General features: G+C 43.0%; 1 protein-coding gene across 2 annotated transcripts in view; it reads right to left on the bottom strand.

The window, feature by feature from the left end:
• Positions 1–725: 725 nt before the first annotated feature.
• Positions 726–22592, bottom strand: part of bend5 (BEN domain containing 5) — a 41074-nt gene continuing 19207 nt past the window's right edge. For both annotated transcript variants that reach the window (XM_055634588.1, XM_055634587.1), the window contains exons 3-6: positions 10577–10853; positions 7720–8012; positions 7427–7637; positions 726–1320 (exon numbers count right to left, since the gene is read on the bottom strand). In XM_055634588.1, coding sequence (XP_055490563.1) covers positions 1070–1320; positions 7427–7637; positions 7720–8012; positions 10577–10853 — 1032 coding nt within the window. In that variant the 3' untranslated portion in view covers positions 726–1069. The remainder of the gene's footprint in view (positions 1321–7426; positions 7638–7719; positions 8013–10576; positions 10854–22592) is intronic.

Here is a 22592-nt window from a genome sequence, read left to right as displayed (position 1 = left end):
TTTATCAAATTAAGCACTCCAGCTATAAAATAAAGTACCCCAGTATGAATTGCACATTTTCTTCCATTTATGTTTATAACTATATTTATAAGATATCGGAGCAGAATTAAACCCATAGAGTCTGCTCCGATGGGCCGGATTTTATCTGAATCTCTTGACAAAACACTGTAGCGGCTTGCTCAGATACATGGTATGAAAGTTGATTGTTATTTAAATACCAGGGAGCATCTGCCTCCACTAAACAGAGCAAATGACCTCTCCATGAAATCAAGGTAACCATTCCAGTGATCCCCACATCCAAAAACCCAATGGTTCATAAAACTGCAAAAACATAGGCAAGTTCCTGTGTTTTATAAATCAGTAGAATTAATACAAAAGTAAAACTGTACATATTATTGGTTAATGACCAATTTAAGTTTTATATCTGGTTTTGTCTGAAACTTTGAAAATTAAATAGGCATTGGAGAGAATACAAAAAAGAATCAGTGCTAAACTGATAACATATCAATGGGAAAGTTTAGTTATAAAGACAAATGACAAATATCCATACTTGTTCAGTTTTAGTCAAACTAAAGAGATCTGACAGTAAATTAAAACTGTAATACAAATCATAAAGCACTATAAAATAGAAAGGAAAAATACCGATATTCAGTGATGTACCAACCCAAGAAGGAAGGGCATAAATTAAAAAAATATCAAAATAAAAAGGGAAACACGGAATCAAATGCTCTGAAGACTGTTCATTGGAATTTGTCATAACTGCATACTGTATAAAAGTCTTGAGTAGGAAGAACAGGAGGAAAGGGAAGTAGCAAGCACTGATACATGGTGGAGGTGCAATGGACCAAATAGCTTGGTTTTGCAGAATTCAACAAATTATAATCGTCTCGTTTCAATGATTTAACAGTCATAAAATGGTCAGTTACACAAAAACCAGTAGAAAATATTTTTCTGCAATACCATTCTATGGTAAACAAATGAGTACAAACAGATTTCACTGTAATCAAATAACAGTTGTACAATTTTAGATAACAATCACCATGAACAGAACTTTGTTATTCTCACTAGATTATTCATAGATAAAGGTTTCAATTTCTTCCTTGATGGGTACCTCAGGTCTCTCACAATGTGCATGGATATCACATTTTAAACCCATCTCACATTCACAGTTTCTTAACTTTGATATTTCTGCTTTGGCTTTTCGCCACTGCTTATTAATGTCCATTATTTTTTCCCCAATATATCGATTTACTTTATTTAGTCGCTTATGGATCTCATTATCATCTTTGGCATCTTGTCGTATTCTATTCAGTAATTGTTCTGTAGAAGAAATAGAATATTACTAAATTTGCTTAATAAAATAAACAAAATGTCAATCCAGAGTTCCAAATTGTAGTAATTGATTTGTTTTTGCAAACAGAAATACAGTTCGTCACGTTAGCTCAGTGGCACCATTGTTGTCACCGACTCACACCTTCATGCAGTGGCACCATTCATGCCATGGACTCAATGCACACACTGCCCAGTCCATCATCGGCTCTGACCTCACTGTCATCGAGGGGATCAATCGTAGTCGCTGCATCAAAAAGGCTGGCAGTATCATCATGGACCCACACCATCTTGGCCACACACTCATCCCCCCGCTACCTTCAGGTAGAAGGTACAGGAGCCTGAAGACTGCAACTTCCAGGTTCAGAAATAGCTGCTTCCCCACAGCCATCAGGCTGCCAAACTCAACTGAAACAAATCTCTGAACATTAATAGACCATTATCTGTTTATTTGCACTTTATCTGCTTATTTATTGAGGTGTGTATATATTTATATAATGGTATATGGACACACTGATCTGTTCTGTATTCATGCCTACTATATTCTGTTGTGCTGAAGCAAAGCAAGAATTTCATTGTCCTATCTGGGACACAATACCACCAAACTGATTAAAAAGGCACAGCAGCGCCTCTACTTTCTGAGGAGGCTTAAGAAAGTTCACCTGTCCCCCCCAGATCCTGTCCAATTTCTACCGCTGTACCATTGAAAGCATCCTGACCACCTGCTTCACGGTATGGTACAGCAGCTGCACCACAGCTGACAGGAAGGCACTACAACGGGTGGTGAAAACCGCTCATCACATCATCGGTGCCGCGCTCCCTGCCATGGATGCCCTCAACCGCACACGGTGTGTGAGACGGGCCGGGAAAATCATCAAGGACCCCTCACACCCCAACCATGGCAGTACAGGAGCCTTAGGTCTCGCGCCAGCAGGCTGAGGAACAGCTTCTTCCAAAATACCATTACCCTGCTGAACTCACAGGCCCGACGCTAGCTATTTTTTATACCCTTTTATCTATATATATTTATTTGCCTATGTACTTCAGGTGCACAACCTTTTATCCGAAGATCCAAATAACGAAAAGCTCCGAATAGCGACATTTTTTCGGTCCTTGAAGAAAGGTCCTTGAAGACGTTCACCGAGGGCGGCCCGCAGAGGTGACAGCGGAACCTCCGGTTGGTCCTCAAAGAAAGGGGAACTAAATCCCCATTCATAAAAGAGAAGGTGAGGGTATATTGCGCGGGAGAGTTAATAATTGACAATCTGCTGCTGCCTGCCCGCCGAGTTAAAAAGTTCCCACGGTAGACTCACGATACACAGTGTATCGTGAGTCTTGCGTGGGAACTTTTTAAACTCAGCGGGCAGGCAGCAGCAGATTGTCGCTCCCTTCAGTTTCACCCCACCTACACCCCTCCGCTTCCCGGCCATGTGTGTGACCCCTTCCCTCCCCTCTCCAGCTCCCCGCCCATTGCACCGGCGTGGGGGGCTTTGCACTGTATTAACGTCGGCGATGCCAGCAGGACAGTGCCAGTCACCGGAGACGTCAGGACCAACGGGACACCGACCCCCAGGCCCACTGCAAGCCCGGAGATCCCAGAGACCCACAGCCAGCAGCAGCCCAGCCCCGTTCCAACTCCAGAGGAACACGCTCCCCGTAGGGACAGAAGCTGATGGTGTGTAAGGTACGTCTTGGTCTTGGGGTTGTGGATGAGGCGGCGCAGCTCGGGCTGTGACGTCTCCGGCTACCCCCCTGTACAGGAGCTGAGACTGGGAACTGTGGGGTTGTTTGCAGTTGCAGAGGGAGGGGGCAAGGGCGGTACAGTTCCCAGTCTCAGCTCCAGTCCAGGGGGGTGGCCGGAGACATCAGGACCAACGGGACACCGACTGCAAGCACGGAGATCCCAGAGACTCACAGCCAGCAGCAACTCTAGCCCAGCCCCGCTCCAACTCCAGAGGAACCCGGGTTGCGGATGAGGGGGCGCAGCTCGGGCTGTGGGCAAACTGCCACTTGTCGCCGTAGCAGCCCATCGGGGAGCGGCTTCCTGTTGGTCCTGACGTCTCTCAGCTCCCCCCCAGGACAGGAGCTGAGAGATGTCAGGACCACCAGAAGCCACTCCCCGATGGGCCGCTATGGCGACTTGGCAGTTCGCCCACAGCCCGAGCTGCGCCCCCTCATCCACAACCCGGGTTCCTCTGGAGTTGGAGCGGGGCTGGGCTAGAGTTGCTGCTGGCTGTGAGTCTCTGGGATCTCCGTGCTTGCAGTCGGTGTCCCTCATCGGGACACCGACCTCCAGGCCCACTGCAAGCACGGAGATCCCAGATCAGCAACTCCAGCCCAGCCCCGCTCAAACTCCAGAGGAACACGCAGAATCTGATGGTGTGCAAGGTACGTCTTGTTCTTGGGGTGGTGCAGCTCGGGCTGTGGGCGAACTGCCACTTGTCGTCGTAGCGGCCCATCGGGGAGCAGATTCCTCTGGAGTTGGAGGGACAGGGAGACACAGCGGCTTTTGAGAATGGTGGGCAATCACTTCCAAAGTTCTACCCACACAGTCAGTACACCTCTCCTACACTTGTCTCCCGCACTAAGATCATCTCGCAGAGAATGATCCCAGCCTAACCCTCCCTATTCTCTCTTGCAAGAAAAAACTACATTGAAGACTCAAACTCGCGATCGAGTAACTGCCGGGATCTGAGCCGAGCACTCTACCACTGAGCCAGCCGTTAAAATCTACGCTAAAAATCTTCCATTCTGAAAGCCGAAAAATTCTGAATTACGAAAAGTGTCTGATCCCAAGGCTTTCGGATAAAAGGTTGTGCACCTGTAGTTCAATTCATCCACATTGTACATATTGTTTTAACCAGTAATTTTACTACTTTGCACTCTGATTAGATGCTAAACTGCATTTTGTTGTACCTGTACTCGTACTTGTGCAATGACAATAAAGTTGAATCTAATCTAATCTAATCTAATGACAATAAACTCTCTTGACTTGGCTTGACTGATGAGTGAGGGTGGAGAATGAGGGGGTGAAATAACGCATAAAAGGAAAACCAGAAAAAGCATAATACAGCACATGGGAGTAATACAAGGCTAAATTGTATCGACTTTAATGGAAGGAGTCTGACTAATGGGGCAGATGGAATAAGAGAACCAATCAGAATGTAGGAATATGATATTATTGCTATCACAGGGGCACGTTTAAAAGAAAGGCAGGAGAGAAAATTAAAAATTCCAGGGAATAGAATCTTAAGACGTGGCAGGGAACATAAAAGAAGTGGTGGCATTGCAATATTGTTTAAGAAGTGAATTTGTGCAGTAATAGACAATAGACAATAGGTGCAGGAGTAGGCCATTCAGCCCTTCAAGCCAGCACCGCCATTCACTGTGATCATGGCTGATCATCCACAATCAGTACCCCGTTCCTGCCTTCTCCCCATATCCCCTGACTCCGCAATCTTTATGGGCTACATCTAACTCCCTCTTGAAAGCATCCAGAATATTGGACTCCACTGCCCTCCGAGGCAGCAAATTCCATAGATTCACAACTCTGGGTTCATATTACAGAGAGCATTATAAACAGTGGAGCGATTAACCCTGGAAAGTGGGGAGACTTCTCTCCGAGTTGGATCCAGGAAACTGAAGCAGGCTCACGTAGACTTAATATTTTCTTGAGGTTATGAACGACAGATAAATGGACGGGAAGGGTTTAGAGGGCTATGGGCTACATGCAGGCAAATAGGACTACTCTAAGACACTAACTTGGGCGGCACGGCCAAGCTGGGCCGAAGGACCTGTTTCTGTGTTGTACAGCACCATGACTAAGGCCTATCCAGTGGGATTGACATGTAAGTAAGTAAGTACATTTTTATTTATATAGCACGTTTAAATCAACTCGCATTGAAACCAAAGTGCTATACATAAAATAAATAATTACATTTCCGTACATCCACAGAAAAAAATTTAAAATAAGAAAAAATGACACAACTCATTATAGAATTCAACATGAACGTCCCCCCACAACAGAATCAAAAATATTCCACTGTAGGGAAAGGCATCAAAAAGATAAGTCGTCTTCCTCTGTGAATCACCCGAGGTCGGGGCCTATTTGTGGCCTCCGCAGCCAGTCCGATGTTTTCAGGCCCTCTTGCCGGAAAGCTGGAACTCCAGCGTTGGGTGAACACTCCTTGTTTTGTATTTTTCCTTTCTAAAGATGCTGTGTATTTTGGTAACTATTGCACACTGCAGACCAGAAGCGCCTTCAATACCCATATACCAGATCCACACAAAATCTTTTTTTGCGGCAACTGTTTATAATGCTCTCTGCATTATGAAGTCCTCGACAGTGAACCCCATGGGCAATCACTACCAAAGTGTCTGCCCACACAGTCAGTACACCTGTCCTACACTTGTCTCCCGTACTAAGTCACCCCAACCCCCCACCCTCCCCTCCTCTTCCCCCCCCCCCTTTCCCTCCCAACTCCAGTCCCGTCCCGTCCCGAGCCCCTGGGAAACTGAAGGGAGCGACAATCAACTGCCACGGATACAAATAATGTCATACACAAGAAAGGGCAGATGCTGGTTGACAAAAAGTGAACACACAGTGCTGTAGTAACACCAAGACGCAGCAGAATTGTGGAAACGTCATCCCGTCACCCATTCCTTCTCTCCAGAGATGCTGCCTGTCCCGCTGAGTTAAAGAATGTCCATGGTAGACTCACGAGTCACTACAGTAAACTCATGGGCTACTATGTTCTTACACCGAGTATAAAAGTTTAACATATTTACTTCATGAGTAAATTTGACTCGTGGAAATCTTTCATCATGTTGAAAGATATTCACGAGTTAACAAGTTTCCCGAGTACCTGCCGTTAGCGTTACGAGTCGCTAAGTTACGTCCACGAGTTCCGCTAGGTTAATTCTACGTGATTTTAAACTTGGGATCACTCGTGGGTGGACTCGCACCGCGAGACAGGGCCATTACGGAACTGAAGTTGCAGCTCGGGGAGTGAGTGTTCCGGGAGTGAGTGTCATAGAGAGGAGTTACAGTGAGGTGGTCACACCTAAGGTGCAGGCAGGACATAGCTGGGTGACCACCAGGAAAGGGAGTAGGCAAAAAGATCAGTACCCTGGGGTAATTCCCCTGCAGAACACTACTGCTCCTTTGGATACTGTTGCGGGGAAGGATCGGTCATGGGAGAGTAGCAGCAGCAGCCGTAGCAGTGATCCAGAGTGTGGTGTTGGGCCTGGTTCTGAGGTACAGCTGGGAAGGGAAAAGTCAGAAGAGCCATTGGGAAACGGAGGCCAGACGAGTGATTCTGTGGCAGCAAACAAGACTCCAGGATGGTGTGTCTCCTCCTGGTGCCAGAGTCCAGGATGTCTCCAAGGTTTTGCAGAACATTCTCAAAGGGAAGAGCAAGCAGCTGGAAATCATTGTGCACATTGGTACAAATTACATAGGTAGGATAAATTTTTAGACCATTGGGATCTCTTCTGGGGCAGAGGAGACCTGTACAAAAGGGATGATTTACACTTGAACTGGTGAGGGACCAATATTCCTGCAAGGAGTTTGCTAGTCCTACTCCAGAGGGTTCAAACCCAGAGAAGCAGGGGGGTGGGAACTAATGAAGGAGGCTGTCACAGTGGCACTCAGAGGACATACTGGTGGGTTGAGGCGATATGGGTATGGCTTAGAAACAAGAAAGGTGCAAGCACTCGAATGGGATTGTACTATAGGCTCCCTAATAGCAAGCGGGAGATAGAGGAACAGATATTCAGAATGATTACCGGGATCCCAAAGCAACACTGTTGTCTCAATGGGTGACTTTAACTTCCTCAATATTGTCCAAAACTTGGTCAGTGCTAAAAGCTTAGATAGGGCAGAATTTGTGAGGTGCAACCAAGAGGGATACTTAAACCGTATATATAGATTGTTATATATAGATTCTTAACCCGAAGAAGGGTCTCTACCCGAAACGTCACCCATTCCTTCTCTCCAGAGATGCTGCCTGTCCCACTGAGTTATTCCAGCATTTTGTGTCTTCGGTTTAAACCAGCATCTGCAGTTACTTCCTACACAAATTGTCCTTTGGCTTACCTTTAATAATCTGTACTTTGTAAGGGGAAAGAGGTGGTTTAGGAGATGACTTTGTTGAATTGCATGCAATTCCAGTGACACTTCTGTCCTTCAAAGTATCCACTCCCCACACGGCTACAGCCAAACACTTTGTGAACCTTGAATCACTTGGCTGACGTTTCACTGTTTCCCACTTGTCCTCATCAATCCATATATTAGCTCCAATGTGAACCTATAACCAAATAACGATAGAATCTGTAAATTTTGCTTGCACATACAATGCATAAAGAATTTCCACCACCTAAAACAATTACCTTTCCATCCTGGACAGAGTAGACGCTGGGTTGAGCCAGAGCAATGGCTTGTGTAGCAGCCCACGGACACGATACCATATTGTTCCCATTTTCGGTCTGGTTATCCAGATGCTCAGAAGTAGTTGGAGCTGGAAGAAGAGGATGTGGACTTTTCTTGCAGGGATAAATTATTTGTTGCATATTCAAATGATCCTGCAGAATTGAAGATACTGGAGGACTAGAAATGAGCTGATGAGCAGATGGGTTGTCAATTAACTCCTCCTCGGGATTGGAACCATGGTATTGCTCTGGTACTGAAAATATAAAACACGGAAAGAAAAATGTTAATGGCTAATTTGAAACAAATTAAAGAACGAGGCATGAACTAGACATGGATAAAGCAAATGACAATAGAACAATCTGTGCGAGGTGCCAATAAAAACAAAAATAAATCTGAAAAACAACAGGCTCAATGGTAAATAGCAACTTACACAGGAGAAGACTGTGGAACAAAGGATGGAACTAAATTACCACAAAACTGTGAAAGGCCACAGCATACAAAACACAACACTATTCATAACTCAAAATTTTACCAAATGGAAGCCAGTGTGTAGAAATTAGTCACCAAAAAGAAAATGCCTATAATATCATAGGTTTTCTTAGAGTTTAGTCAGAAAATCAACCAGACATATTTTCAGAAGCCAATTTCATAAAAAACAAATACTACATCAGATAGTTGCCCATTTACGAAATAAAATCCCAATTTATTAGCATTTATGTCAGGAAAAATCAACATGACCGATTTACTCAAAGTATAAATGTTTAACAGCAAGCTTATTCACCCAGAATTATGGTTGGATTCAGACATTCGATTCCTACTATGGGTAGATCATAACTTCATTCCTCGAGATACCACCATTTAAATTTTGCATTTAAACAGAATAGTTGTAAAACGCTGGATTAATAAGGTTTCAAGGTCAGGTCAGCATCTTGTCACGTGTAACAAATAAGGTACAGTGAAATTCGAATTACCATACAGCCATACTAAAAAAAGCACCAAGACACACAACCACATAAAAGATAACATAAACATCCACCACAGCGGATTCCCCACATTCCTCACTGTGATGGAAGGCAATAAGATCCAATCTCCTTGCTATTTATTCTCCCGCGGTTGGGGAAGTCGAACCATCTGCAGTTGGGATCATCGTCGGGGCGGTCGAAACTCCCGCGTCGGGGCGGTCGAAACTCCTGCGTCGGGGCGGTCGAAACTCCCGCGTCGGGGCGGTCGAAACTCCCGCGTCGGGGCGGTCGGTAACTCCCGCGTCGGTCGAAACTCCCGCGTCGGGGCGGTCGTAACTCCTGTGTCGGGGGGATCAAAACTCCTGTGTCGGGGCGGTCGAAACTCCTGCGGCTTGGAGTCCCCAATGTCGGTCTCTAACCAGAGACTGTGGGCTCCGCAATGTTAAAGTCCCGCAAGCTTCCACGGTTGGAGTCCCAAAGCGACTCCCGACAGGGATCGCGAACCCTGTGATGGTAAGTCCGCAGACACCCCCATTGGAGCTCCCAGTCGATCTCCAGCAAAGGCCGCCAACTCCTCGATGTTAGGCTGCAGTGCGGACGGAGGTACAATATGGAAAAAAATCGCAACTCCGTCGAGGTCAGAGATTAGAAAAAGTTTCCCCCAACTCCCCCCCCCCCACATAAAACAAGCTAATAAACACTAAAAAAAACATACATTTAAGACATACGAAACAGACACAAAGGAAAGGACTGACAGACGTTTGCGAGGCAGCCATTGCTGGTGCCACCCGGTGGATAATTAATAAGCAGGAGATACAAAGAACTACTGCAGATGTTGGAATCTTGAGCAGAACAAAAAATATTGGAGAAACTCAGCCTTTTCTATCGCATTCTATTACATGGCCTGAGCCAGTCATCCCTGCACCAAAATGATTTTGTAGTGTGGCCCAGCTTGTTACTCCATGTTATAACACGTTACTATATCAATACTAACTCGCAAATTTCAAATAACAGTCCTATTTAAGACGTTTAACCCGGCTATTTTTTTAATTGCAAAGTCTTTCTCCATTGTAAGGAGAACGAGTTAGAAACAAAATAGTACAATGGAATTCAAGAATCAGTGGTTATGGCATGGGGTTTTTTTTTTAAAAATGGAGTGTTTGGCAAGTGGCAAGAATGAAATTGAAAGACTGAGAAACCGATGGATTTTTAATAAATTCTTAGGATCACAGTTTTAACAAAACATGATAGGATTTAAGTGCTGGAGTGAGTAAAAGGCAGATTCACAAATAATGTATCTGGAACAAAGAAGTACAAAAATGATAGAATGTAAAATTGATCACAAGTGATTGATGGAGGTATTGCACATTATTAAGGGATAAAGTTACAGATATTTTCATAATCTCAATTAAGTGCACCTCATCTTAACCTGTTTAAAATACCCCAAATAGTACATCCTAACATAAACAGGATTGCAGTTCCAGAACACTATAAATTACCCCAATAATTACTTAACCGAGGAGTTTGTGAAGAGGGCTGAAGAGTTAGCAGTATGTAATAATTTTAAAAGTATATTCTGCAGAAACAAATTAAACTCTTCACTAGATAACTGTAGTTTGTTAGACCAGTATGCAAAGTAGCAAAGCACCAGGCTACATTAAAAAAAATACACAATTACATCTTAAAATGTAAGTCATTCAATTTGATGGTGAATTTTATTCTGTTGCCAAGGGTCATAAAGGATGCATGAAGATCAAGACAATTTGATACTGAAATTAATTTACAAGTTTACCATTCCAAATATTAATAACTTGCTTCAGTTTTAACTAACATTATATTTAAAGACAAGACTTACATCTAAATAACTTCAAAAGTAGTGCATTTTGAAGATCCATATTGAGGTCTCTCAGCCTTTGTAGCTCAGAAGCCATATGTTCATAATTTTTTTGCTTTTCTTCAACATACCGAAGTTTTGTTGTAACTTTTTTAAGTTCCTGAGTCAGCGTTTTATTGTGAGCTTTGGCTCGAGAATATTTGTGTTTTAGTTCATCAAAAATCTTCAGTGTTTGGTCGTCGTCGTCATCATCATCACTGCTATCTTCAAAGCAGGAGATGCTTTGAGACGCTTGTTCCTGAGAGAAATAACATAAATTATTTTCAGTATTCGTTCAATTCAGGAAACACCAGATTCTCTACAGGAGGAGTAACAGGTATCTTCCAGGTATAAATTATGAGGAATAATTTAAGATGTATAACACATTTGACCATTGTTTCATTGCTAAATTTCACAACACAAAGAGTATTACATCCGAATTTCGGAATGAGCCTGTCCCACTTAGGCGATTACAGGAGACAATTTGGTCGCCACATCTTTGCGGGTGGTTGCCGGGGAGTCGCCTTCATGGCCATGCGTAGTTCCTGCATTCTGGGAACTGGTCGGGGCAACCAGAATGAAGCCGCTGTTGAGAGTAGCGAGGATTCTCGTGCCGTAGGTGCAGTGGTAGTGGGTCGTAGGCGAAAATCGCCTAAGTGGGACATGCCCATAAGTGTATGAAATATAACACAAAATAAAAATTTTAAGACTTCCTAGCACACAATGCAATATTGTAGCTTTTGTTTTCACCTTCTCATTTGAAGTGTGATTGGATTGGCCATATTGTCTGTATGTATAACTGGCTGCTATTAAAATCCCACTACAGTCAACACTAAAAGTCATATGTTTTTTATAGCAAAATGCTTTATATCACCTTGAATGTTAACACAATTTCTGCAACCTGGCTTAGAAACTAATACAGGTGCACAACCTTTTATCCGAAGATCCAAATAACGAAAACCTCCGAATAGCGGACATTTTTTCAGGTCCTTGAAAACGTTCACCGAGGGCGGCCTGCAGAGGTGACAGCGGAACCTCCGGTCGGTCCTCGAAGAAAGGGGAACTAAATCCCCATTCATAAAAGAGAAGGTGAAGGTATATTGCGCGGGAGGGTTAATAATTGACAATATGCTGCTGTCTGCCCGCTGAGTTAAAAAGTTCCCACGGTAGACTCACGATACACAGTGTATCGTGAGTCTTGCGTGGGAACTTTTTAACTCAGCGGGCAGGGAGCAGCAGATTGTCGCTCCCTTCAGTTTCACCCCACCTACACCCCTCTGCTTCCCAGCCATGTGTGTGACCCCTTCCCTCCCCTCTCCAGCTCCCCGCCCATTGCACTGGCGTGGGGGCTTTGCACTGTCTTCGCGTCGGCGATGCCAGCATACAATGCCAGTCACCGGAGACGTCAGGACCAACGGGACACCGACCCCCAGGCCCACTGCAACCACGGAGATCCCAGAGACCCACAGCCAGCAGCAGCCCAGCCCCGTTCCAACTCCAGAGGAAAACTGCAAACTAGCGGGAGACATCAGGACCACCAGAAGCCGTTCCCCGATGGGCCGCTACGGCGACAAGTGGCAGTTCGCCCACAGCCCGAGCTGTGCCCCCTCAACGGGACACCGACCCCCAGGCCCACTGCAAGCACGGAGATCCCAGATCAGCAACTCCAGCCCAGCCCCGCTCCAACTCCAGAGGAACACGCTCCCCGTACGGGCAGAAGCTGATGGTGTGCAAGGTACGTCTTGTTCTTGGGGTCGCACAGCTCGGGCTGTGGGCGAACTGCCACTTGTCGCCGTAGCGGCCTATCGGGGAGCGGATTCCTCTGGAGTTGGAGGGGGGTATTGTGCTGTTTGATCGCCCCTTGCTATCCCAGGGACAGGGAGACAGGACGTTCACCGAGGGCGGCCCGCAGAGGTGAAAGCGGAACCTCCGGTTGGTCCTGGAAGAAAGGGGAACTAAATCCCCTTCATAAAAGAGAAGTGGAGGGTATATTGCCCGGGAGGGTATATCGCCTACCTGGAAGAAACCGGACATTTTTTCCAGGATGTCGTCTGCACACCAAAGCTCACGTTTGGCGCCAAACGCACGTCGCCTCTGCTGCACACGGATATAAGAGTGTGAAAATGTCGCCTTAGGCCGCCTAAGGGCATGTAGCCCCACTAGGGTGACATGAGTGCGAGAGGTGATTCAATGCTGCGGTCACATTTACAAATTCAGGAATTCATTCAACACACTGCATTTCATACAGACATTTATACTGCAAGAAAAAACTACATTGAAGACTCAAACTCGCGACCGAGGAACTGCCGGGATCAAGGCGCAAACTCGCGACCTTGCGGATATGAGCCGAGCACTCTACCACTGAGCCAGCCATTAAAATCTACGCTACAAAATTTCCATTCCGAAGGCTGACAAATTCCGAATTACGAAAAGTGTCTGGTCCCAAGGCTGTCGGATAAAAGATTGTGCACCTGTAGAACAAATGACTGTATATGCTATACAAGAGATTCTAGTATCCTTGAAATGTTTGTGTGGAAGACATTCTTCTTTGTCTTTATTATATTCTAATGCTTTTTACAGGAAACAAAAGGAGAGAAAGGCAATAAAAAAGGAATCTTAAAAATGATAAGATTACCTCCCAATAGTTGATAAAAGAATTATAGCTCATGAACAGGTCAACACACCCTCAATTTGTTTCCTATTCTTACTATTAAGTCTGTCACAGGAAAGAGATGCGCAAAATATAGAGGGGATACATTTTTGATATTTTCCATTTCTTTTTGTTTTCAATGATCTCTTAAAACGGTGGCGCAGCTGTAGAGTTGCTGCCTTACAGCGAATGCAGCGCCAGGACACCCGGGTTCAATCCCGACTACGGGTGCTCTCTGTACGGAGTTTGTACTTTCTCCCCGTGACCTGCGTACGTTTTCTCCGAGATCTTCGGTTTCCTCCCACACTCCAACGACGTACAGGTTTGTAGGTTAATTGGTTTGGTAAATGTAAAAGTTGTCCCTAGTGGGATAGTGTTAATAAGTGGGAATCGCTGGTCGGCATGAACCCGGTGGACCGAAGGGCCTGTTTCCACGCTGTATTTCTAACCTAAACGGTGCACCAAACGTTGAATAGCTGTTGGATACTTATCAACCCAAAATAAACTTTCATGATCTCTGGGCATCCTTCAGTCCATGAGGCTTCATTGAAATGTAATCACTGCTGTATTGTACATATTTACAAAGAATAGGCAAGTACTAGAGGAACTAGAAGAAAATAGAACATGTGAAAAAAAACTGTGATGTGTGAATATTTAAATAATTTGAGGCTACAACTTGTCCGGGAATGGGGAAAACATCAGCCAGAAGTCGTTGTGCACGTTGGCACAAAAAAGTAGGTAGGAAAAGAGATGAAGACTGGCAAAGTGAATATTGCGGGTTAGGTAAATGGTTAAAAAGCAGGACCTCAAGGGTAGCGATTTCTGGATAATTCCTGCTGTTACGTATGAGTGACGGTAGGAACAGGACAATAGGACAGGTAAATGCATGGCTTAGGAGTTGGTGCAGGTGGCAGTGATTCAAATTTTTGGATCATTGGAATCATTTCTGGGGCAGAGTAGACCTGTGCAAGAGGGATGGGTTGCACCCCAACTGGAGGGGATCCAATCTCTTGAGCAGACAGGTTTGCTTGTGCTACCTGGGAGGTTTTAAACTAGACTGGCTTGTCTCGATGGGATCCAAAGCAGTAGCGAGGCAGGAGGAAGGTTGTAAGTTGGTACAGAAGTCAATGAAAGTGGGTTTGGAAGACAGGATGGCAGGGTACGGCAGGGAACGAGAAAAGATGATTGAATTAAATTGCATTTATTTCAATGCTAGAGGCCCGAGAGGTAATGCTGATAAGCTCAGCTCATGGACAGGTACGTGCGACAGGGATATTGTAGCCCTTACAGAAACCTGAGTACGGAAGGGAAAGAACTGGCAGCTTAAATGGTCCAGGGTACAAGTGCCCCAGGTGAGATACAGGTGAAGGTAAAAGAGGAAGGGGAGTTGCTTTATTGATGAAAGAGAACATCACGGCAGTAGTCTGAAATGACAGCACTGAACGGTCATCCACAGGGTGGGGTATAGGGCTATTTGGGTGTAGTTGAGAAATAAAAAGGGGATAATCATATTGTTGGGATTATACTGTCAGTCCCCGAGTAGTCAACTGGAATTAGAAGAATAAATATACTGGGCGATGGCAAGTAACTGCAAGAGTAATAGGATGGTAGTGGCAGTGGATTTTAATTTTCACAATATAGACCAGGAGGTCCATAATGCCAAGGGCTTAGTTGGGTGGAATTTGTCAAGTTTGTTCAGGAAAGTTTCCTGATTATGGTGTCAGTGACTGAGCATTTTAGGATCAGCTATCACAGTAATGTTAGCTTTAAAATAGTTATGGATAAGGGCAGGACTGGTCTACAAGAAGTGGCAACTTTGATGGTATTAGACAAAAACTAGCAAAAGGTTTTTGCGAGGAAAAGGACATCTGGAAAGTGGAATGCTTTTAAAAATTTGATAATGAAAGTTCAAGGAATGCATTTTCCTGTTAGAGTGAAGAGCGTGGCAAGTGGGAGTAAGGAACTCTGATGAGTAAAACTGAAACTCTGGTCAAGAAAAACGAGCCTTGGATCAGGTGGGTTCATCTGTATCCCTGGAGGAGAACAGAAATTAAGAAGCATACTTAAGGAAATCAGGAGAGCAAAAAGATGGCACGAGTTAGATCCGCCCTGTTTAAACGAATGCAATCAATCTGGTGTGCGCAATCAAATAAGATCAAATAGAACAAGTTGTCCTACAACGAGGCTGTGCACACCATACGCAAGAAGAAGAAGGCAGATTAAGGAGAATACAACAAGATAACAGGACATTATATTAAGGGGAAAGGTTGACTAGAGAGGATAGTTCAAGTTCAAGTTACATTTATTATCACATGCACCAAATGGTACAGTGAGATGTGAGTTACCATACAGCCATACAAATAAAAAAAGAACACAATACACAATAGAGTTTAACATGAACTTGTATTCACTGGAGTTAAGAAGGATTGGGGGGGATCTTATAGAAACATATAAAACTATAAAGGGACTGGACAAGCTAGATGCAGGAAAAATGTTCCCAATGTTGGGCAAGTCCAGTTGATAAGGTGCCACATGGCAGATTGCTAAGGAAGATGAGAGGTATCAACGGGTAGCTACTAACACGGATAGCAGGTTGCCTGGATGGCAGAAGGCAAAAAGTGGCAATAAAGGTGGCTTTTTCTGCTTGGCTGCCGGTGATGGGGCCGCTACTCTTCACATTGTATATCAATGATTTGGATGAGGGGCTTGAACACTTTGCAGCCAAGTTTGTAGATGATATGATCATAGTTGGAGGGACAGATAATGTAGAGAACGCCAGGATTCTGCAGAAGGACTTGAACAGTTTGGAAGAGTGGGCAGAGAAGTGGCAGATGGAATATAGTGTAGCAAAGTGTGGAGTCATGCATCTTGGTAGTAGGAATAAATGCATAAGACTATTTTCTAAATGGGGAGAGAATCCAGAAATCGGAGGCGCGAAGGGACTTGGGAGTGCTGGTGCAGGATTCCCAAAAAGTTAATCTGCAAGTCGAATCGGTAGTAAAGAAGGCAAGCGCATCTATTTCAAGAGGGCTAGAATACAAAAACAGGGATGTAATGCTGAGGATCTATAAGGTGCTGGTCAGGCTGCATTTGGAGTATTGTGAGCAATTTTTAGCACCATATCTGAGGAAGGATGTGCTGGCTCTGGAGAGGGTCCAGAGGAGGTTCACAAGAATTATCCCAGGAATGAGTGGGTAACATTTGATGAGCGTTTGACGGTGCTAGACCTATACTCGCTGGAGTTTAGGATGAGGGGGGCATCTCATTGAAACATACAGAATAGTGAAAGGCTTGAATAGAGTGGATGTGGAGAGGATGTTTCCACTAATGAGAGGCTAGGGCTAGAGGTCATAGCCTCAGAATTAAAGGATGTTCTTTTCGGAAGGAGATGAGGAGGAATTTCTTTAGTCAGAAGTTGAAGAATCTGTGGAATTCATCACCACAGAAGGCTGTGGAGGCCAAGTCAATGGATATTTTTAAGGCAGAGATAGACAGATTCATTATTAGTATAGGTGTCAGATGTTTTGCGGAGAAGGTAGGAGAATGGGGTTAGGAGGGAGAGATGATCAGCCATGATTGTTTGGCGGAGCAGACTTGGTGGGCCGATTGCCCTAATTCTGCTCATCACATGACCTAACATGGATATGGGCTAGTTGTGATTAAATCGGAATAGTTTAGATGGGGTATCTTGGTCGGCATGGTCTAGTTGAGCAGAAGGTCCTTTCTAGTCAGGGGTCTATCATATGGTGGGGGGTGCAACGGAATATAGAATGAAAATCAGCTTCATTTCATCTTTACATTTTCCTTATTTGTGTTTTTGGTTTCATATCAAGGGAATAACTGATATACTAGCAGTGGACAAAACATCAACTCTTGTTCACTGGCCTTAAACAAGGAGAAGGTAGGAGTTAGTCTACTGATGCTATTCTGATCAATGATACACAATCAAATGGCATCAACGACATTAGTATACAAACTAACCAAAGCATTTATTTCAATTGCAATGTCTACACAATGTACTGTAAAGCTTATAAAATAGAAAAACATTCATTTGGCTTTGATATGATTTATAGTATACTCATCTGGTAAGAGGAGAAATATATTTAACAACCCTAAAGGGGGCTAACAATTTTTTTTCTCACAAATATAATAATCCCAAGACCTTACCATTTCAGTGATTAAATTCATAACTTGTTATATGTCACACATTAAAGATTCCAGATTTGAATATCTTTGGTTTTACTAAAATACAAATCCTCAGTCTAGATTAAATATATTAGGTTTATTGTAAAATTAAGAGTACCGTCTATCTTACTTCGTTGTTTAATTATTTCTTTAGAAATCGTTGAAGCATGAAAAGTAGGAAATAGTATGAAAATAGGATGCATTTCAACACTTTTCAATGTAATCAACAATGGATTAAAAAAAATAATTATTTAATCCTTTTGAAAATGGAAATTACTTGCAGGATGTTTAGACTCCAGCAAGACAAACTTCATGAAAATGAATAAACTGTCAAAAACAAGATTAGAAAATAGTAATGCACCTTCCTTCTACACCAACAAATGATGCTAAATTTATCCCATTGCTTCAAGGAGTCAATGGAAGTAAAGTCAAAATAAACTGGCTTGAAGACACATTTATCCAGAAATAGAATCTCCTTCTAATTCAGTTAATAAATACATTGCCCTCCATAATGTTTGGGACAAAGACCCATCATTTATTTATTTGCCTCTACGCCACAATTTGAGATTTGTAGTAGAAACAATCATATGTGGTTAAAGTGCAAATTTTCAGATTTTAATAAAGGCCATTTTTACACATTTTGATTTCACCATGTAGAAATTACTATGTTTATACATAGTTCCCCCATTTCAGGGCACCGTAGTGTTTTTGGGACACAGCAATGTCATGTAAATGAAAGTAGTCATGTTCAGTATTTTGTTGTATATATTTTGCATGCAATGACTGCTTGAAGTCTGCGATTTATGGACATCACCAGTTGCTGGGTGTCTTCTCTGGTGATGCTCTGCCAAGCCTGTATTGCAGCGATCTTTAGTTTATGCTTGTTTTGGAGGCTAGTCACCTTCAGTTTTCTCTTCAACATATAAAAGGCATGCTTAATTGGGTTCAGATCGGGCGATTGACTTGGCCACTCAAGAATTGAAATTTTTTAGCTTTGAAAAACTCCTTTGTTGCTTTAGCAGTATGTTTGAGATCATTGGCTTGCTGTTGAATGAATCGCCGGCCAATGAGTTTTGAGGCATTTGTTTGAACTCGAGCAGATAGGATGTGTCTAAACACTTCAGAATTAATTATGCTACTACCATCAGCAGTTGTATCATCAATAAAGATAAGTGAGTCAGTACCTTCGGCAGCCATGCATGCCCAGGCTATAACATCCCCACCACCGTGTTTCACAGATGAGGTGGAATACTTTGGACGTTGGGCAGTTCCTTCTCTCCTACATACTTTGCTCTTGCCATCACTCTGATATGTTAATCTTCATCTCATCTGTCCACAGGACCTTTTTTCCAGAACTGTGGTTGCTCTTTTAAGTACTTCTTGGCAAACTGTAACCTGGCCATCCTATTTTTGTGGCTAACCAGCAGTTTGCATCTTGCAGTGTAGCTTATGTATTTCTGTTCATGAAGTCTTCTGCGGACAGTGGTCATTGACAAATCCTCACCTGACTCCTGAAGAGTGTTTCTGATCTGTCAGACAGGTGTTTGGGGATTTTTCTTTATTATAGAGAGAATTCTTCTGTCATCAGCTGTGATGGTCTTCCTTGGCCTGCCAGTCCCTTTGCGGTTAATAAGCTCACCAGTGCTCTCTTTCTTCTTAATGATGTTCCAAACAGTTGATTTTGGTAAGCCTAAGGTTTGGCTGATGTCTCTAACAGTTTTATTCTTGTTTCTCAGTCTCATAAAGGCTTCTTTGACTTTCATTGGCACAACTTCGGTCCTCATGTTGATAAACAACAATAAAAGTTTCCAAAGGTGATGGAAAGACTGGAGGAAAGACTAGCCAAGAGCTCTCTTATACCTGCATTAAGGGGGCATTTAAACACTTGAGCAATTACAAACACCTGTGAAGCAATGTGTCCCAAACACTATGGTGCCCTGAAATGGGGGGGGGGGGGGGGCACAGAATGTATAAACACTGATGTAAATTCTACGTGGTGAAACCAATATGTATAAAAATACCCTTTAATAAAATCTGACAATGTGCAGTTTAACCATATGTAATTTTTTCTATTACAAATCTCAAATTGTAGAGTACAGAGGCAAATAAATAAATGATGGGTATTTGTCCCAAACATTATGGAGGGCACTGTGAGTAATTAAAGTAGGTTAAGTTACTAGACTAATATCATGAGGCGAATACCACAGATTCAGACTCCAGAGTTAAGTTTCAGTAAGTGAACATAGACTCTAAATTAATATAACATAAAGAAATTGTGCACGTAATGCCAGTATCAATAACTGTTGAAAACAAAGCTCAAGAACAATTATACAAACTAAGCTGATTCACCAATGTCCATCCTTACCCGGTCTGTCCTACATGTGACTCCAGACCCACCAATGTGGTTGACTCAAATTGCCCTCTGAAACCACTCAGTTTAAGGGGCAAATAGGCATGGACAATAAATGCTGACCTTGCCAGCAATGTCCACATCCTGTGAATGAATGAAAATAAAAGAAACTTTAGCTATTTATTCACATTGCACTTGTAAATATATGTTATGGTGGCTCGACAACATGTTAAAGTACCCGCACAAAAACACTAAAAGTGAATAATGCCACGTTTCCAAACATTACATGGACTCTACAACTGCTACCAACATCACCATAAGGGAATTTTTGACGGTCGGTATCATTACATTAGCCTTCTCAATCCTTAAGGATACGCAGACTTACTGTATGTTGTACAAAATTAAATTACAAATCTCCCATACATTGGGCACAACTTATTCTAACCAATAAGGGGAAAGAAGACCAACATACCATTTATCTTCTTTACTGCTTGCTGTACCTACACATTAGCTTTCAGTGATTGGAGTGCAGGAAACACCCAAGTTCTGAACACCAAGTTCAATCTCTCTTGTTTTACTGTTTAGTTTTAAGTTACCAAAATGGATAGTTTAACATTTTTTCCATATTATATGCTGCTATGTCCACACCCATTCAATTTGTCTGCCTATATTCCCTTGCAGCCTCTCAGCATTTTCCTCACCACCTATATCACCATCTAGCTTTGTATCAGTAGGTAACTTGGATGTACCAAACTCACTCATAGGACCCTTCTTCAGACTGATTGTGGTGGGAAAGGTGAAAACTGGAAAAAATAATTGGGGTGGGACAAAGCCTTGACGAGTTTAGTTTAGTGCGATCCCCGCACATTAACACTGTCCTGCACATACTAGGGACAATTTACACTTATACCAAGTATACAAACCCAAGCTAATTAACCTACAGACATGTACGTCTTTGGAGTGTGGAAGGAAACCGAAGATCTCAGAAAAAACCCCAGTCACGGGGAGAACATACAAACTCCGTACAGACAACACCCGTAGTCTGGATCAAACCCGCATCTCTGGCGCTGCAAGCTCTGTAAGGCAGCAACTCCAGTGCTGTGCCACCGTGCCGCCCAGTATTTAGGTGGATACTAAACATCATCTATCTATATTTGCCAGTAATGCTGCCTGACCCGCTGAGTTATTCCAGTGGTTTGGGCCTTTTTTCCCCTCAATCAAATGTTTGTTATGGATTATGAACACCTGAAGATTAAACACTTCTGCCTTTGGCACCCTAAACTACCAAGCAAAAAAATTAACAGTTTATTCCTATTGTTTTCCTTCTTTTAAACCAGGTTGAATCCAAACCAGTATATTATCCCCAATCTTACATTTTAATTTAAGCAAAGCACAGGTAGGTACCCAGGGTGTACACGGTAGCATTATTAATGGAACAAAATTAAAACACAGTGCAAGGCATGGATGCAGGAGGAAAGATGAAAAGCTATAAAGTACCTGAAAACAGAAAAGTTGAAATCAATACATACAATAGAGCCAAATGTCTGATAGGAGATGTGGCCTGAACAAACATCCTTTGTATGAATGTTTATACAATTTCGAAGCACAGAGAACAAAACGAATGAATTACAGGTATATATTTAGCTAGGAAGACATGGTAGCCATTATTGAAACATTAATGGAACAGTCATGGTAGCGCAGCGGTAGAGTTGTTGCCTTACAGTAAAATGCAGCGCCGGCCACCCGGGTTCGATCCCGACTACGGGTGCTGTCTATAACGAACGATTTGGCCATTTTGAGGTTAATTAGTAAAAAGACAGATTTAGCTAATACCCTTAAGATCTGTGAACATTAATATACAAATAGAGATTATAATACAGTCATTATTTTTATGTCTTTTAAGTGTATTTTAATTTTTATAATTTATAGTTTGTTTTTTTTCCTCGTTTCATTTCTCATTTTTCCTCATTTCGTCCAAAATGTCTACGATCAAGTTTGGAAATCATGCAAAGCCATCCAAAATCACGAGACAGAAAGCTATTGAGGTAGTCTATATGAAGAATCTCAGTTTGAACATCTAAGGTGGCTTCCAATGCCAGCCTTGCAGCCAGACTGCATGGCCCCCAGGGTTATTGGGATCCGAGCACAGCCACAATACTAGTGATGGAAGCCATCGCAACGATTGGGCCAGCCCCAGTGCAATATGATCAAATGAATCAGAAACCATCCACAGTAAAATTAGAAAATCTGAGTTCTGTCAAAAGGTCCTGGGGCTGAAGTGCAACCTCAATTTCTCTTTCCATGGATGTTGTCTGACCAGTTGAACGTTTCACAAAATTTGTGCTTTTACCCAGGGAAAATCTGTTAATGGGTGAAGCAATAATCATTGGAGATATTGAAAAAGTTAACCAATGTGATACTGGCTTATTCTCTTTGGTGACAATTACTTTATTTTCACCTCCCTGCCTAGCAAAAAAAGGATAAATAAAAACACGAGCAGCAACACAAGATGCAAAGAAAAGAAAATGCAAAAGACTACCACAATTCTGTGAGGATGAACACGAGAAGACAAAACATATGCAGAGAACATATGCAGCAACAACTCTATTAAACAATGTTACAATCAATCTTTAGTATTTTTAGCTTGCAGTAACAAAAATAGGTTCTGCAGGTTATGACTTTGGAAGAGGAGATGCAGTTAACGTTTAAGGTCGATATCCTTTCAACTCTGGCAAGCAGTTGGCCGTGGGAATCCCAATTAGAGCTGGACAGGGTTTCTTCACACCACCATCCCTCAGATCTCCCATTTTGCC

This window comes from Leucoraja erinacea, chromosome 4 (genome assembly GCF_028641065.1).
Source record: "Leucoraja erinacea ecotype New England chromosome 4, Leri_hhj_1, whole genome shotgun sequence".
Lineage (NCBI taxonomy): Eukaryota > Metazoa > Chordata > Chondrichthyes > Rajiformes > Rajidae > Leucoraja > Leucoraja erinaceus.
This window is presented reverse-complemented; position numbering and strand designations above follow the sequence as displayed.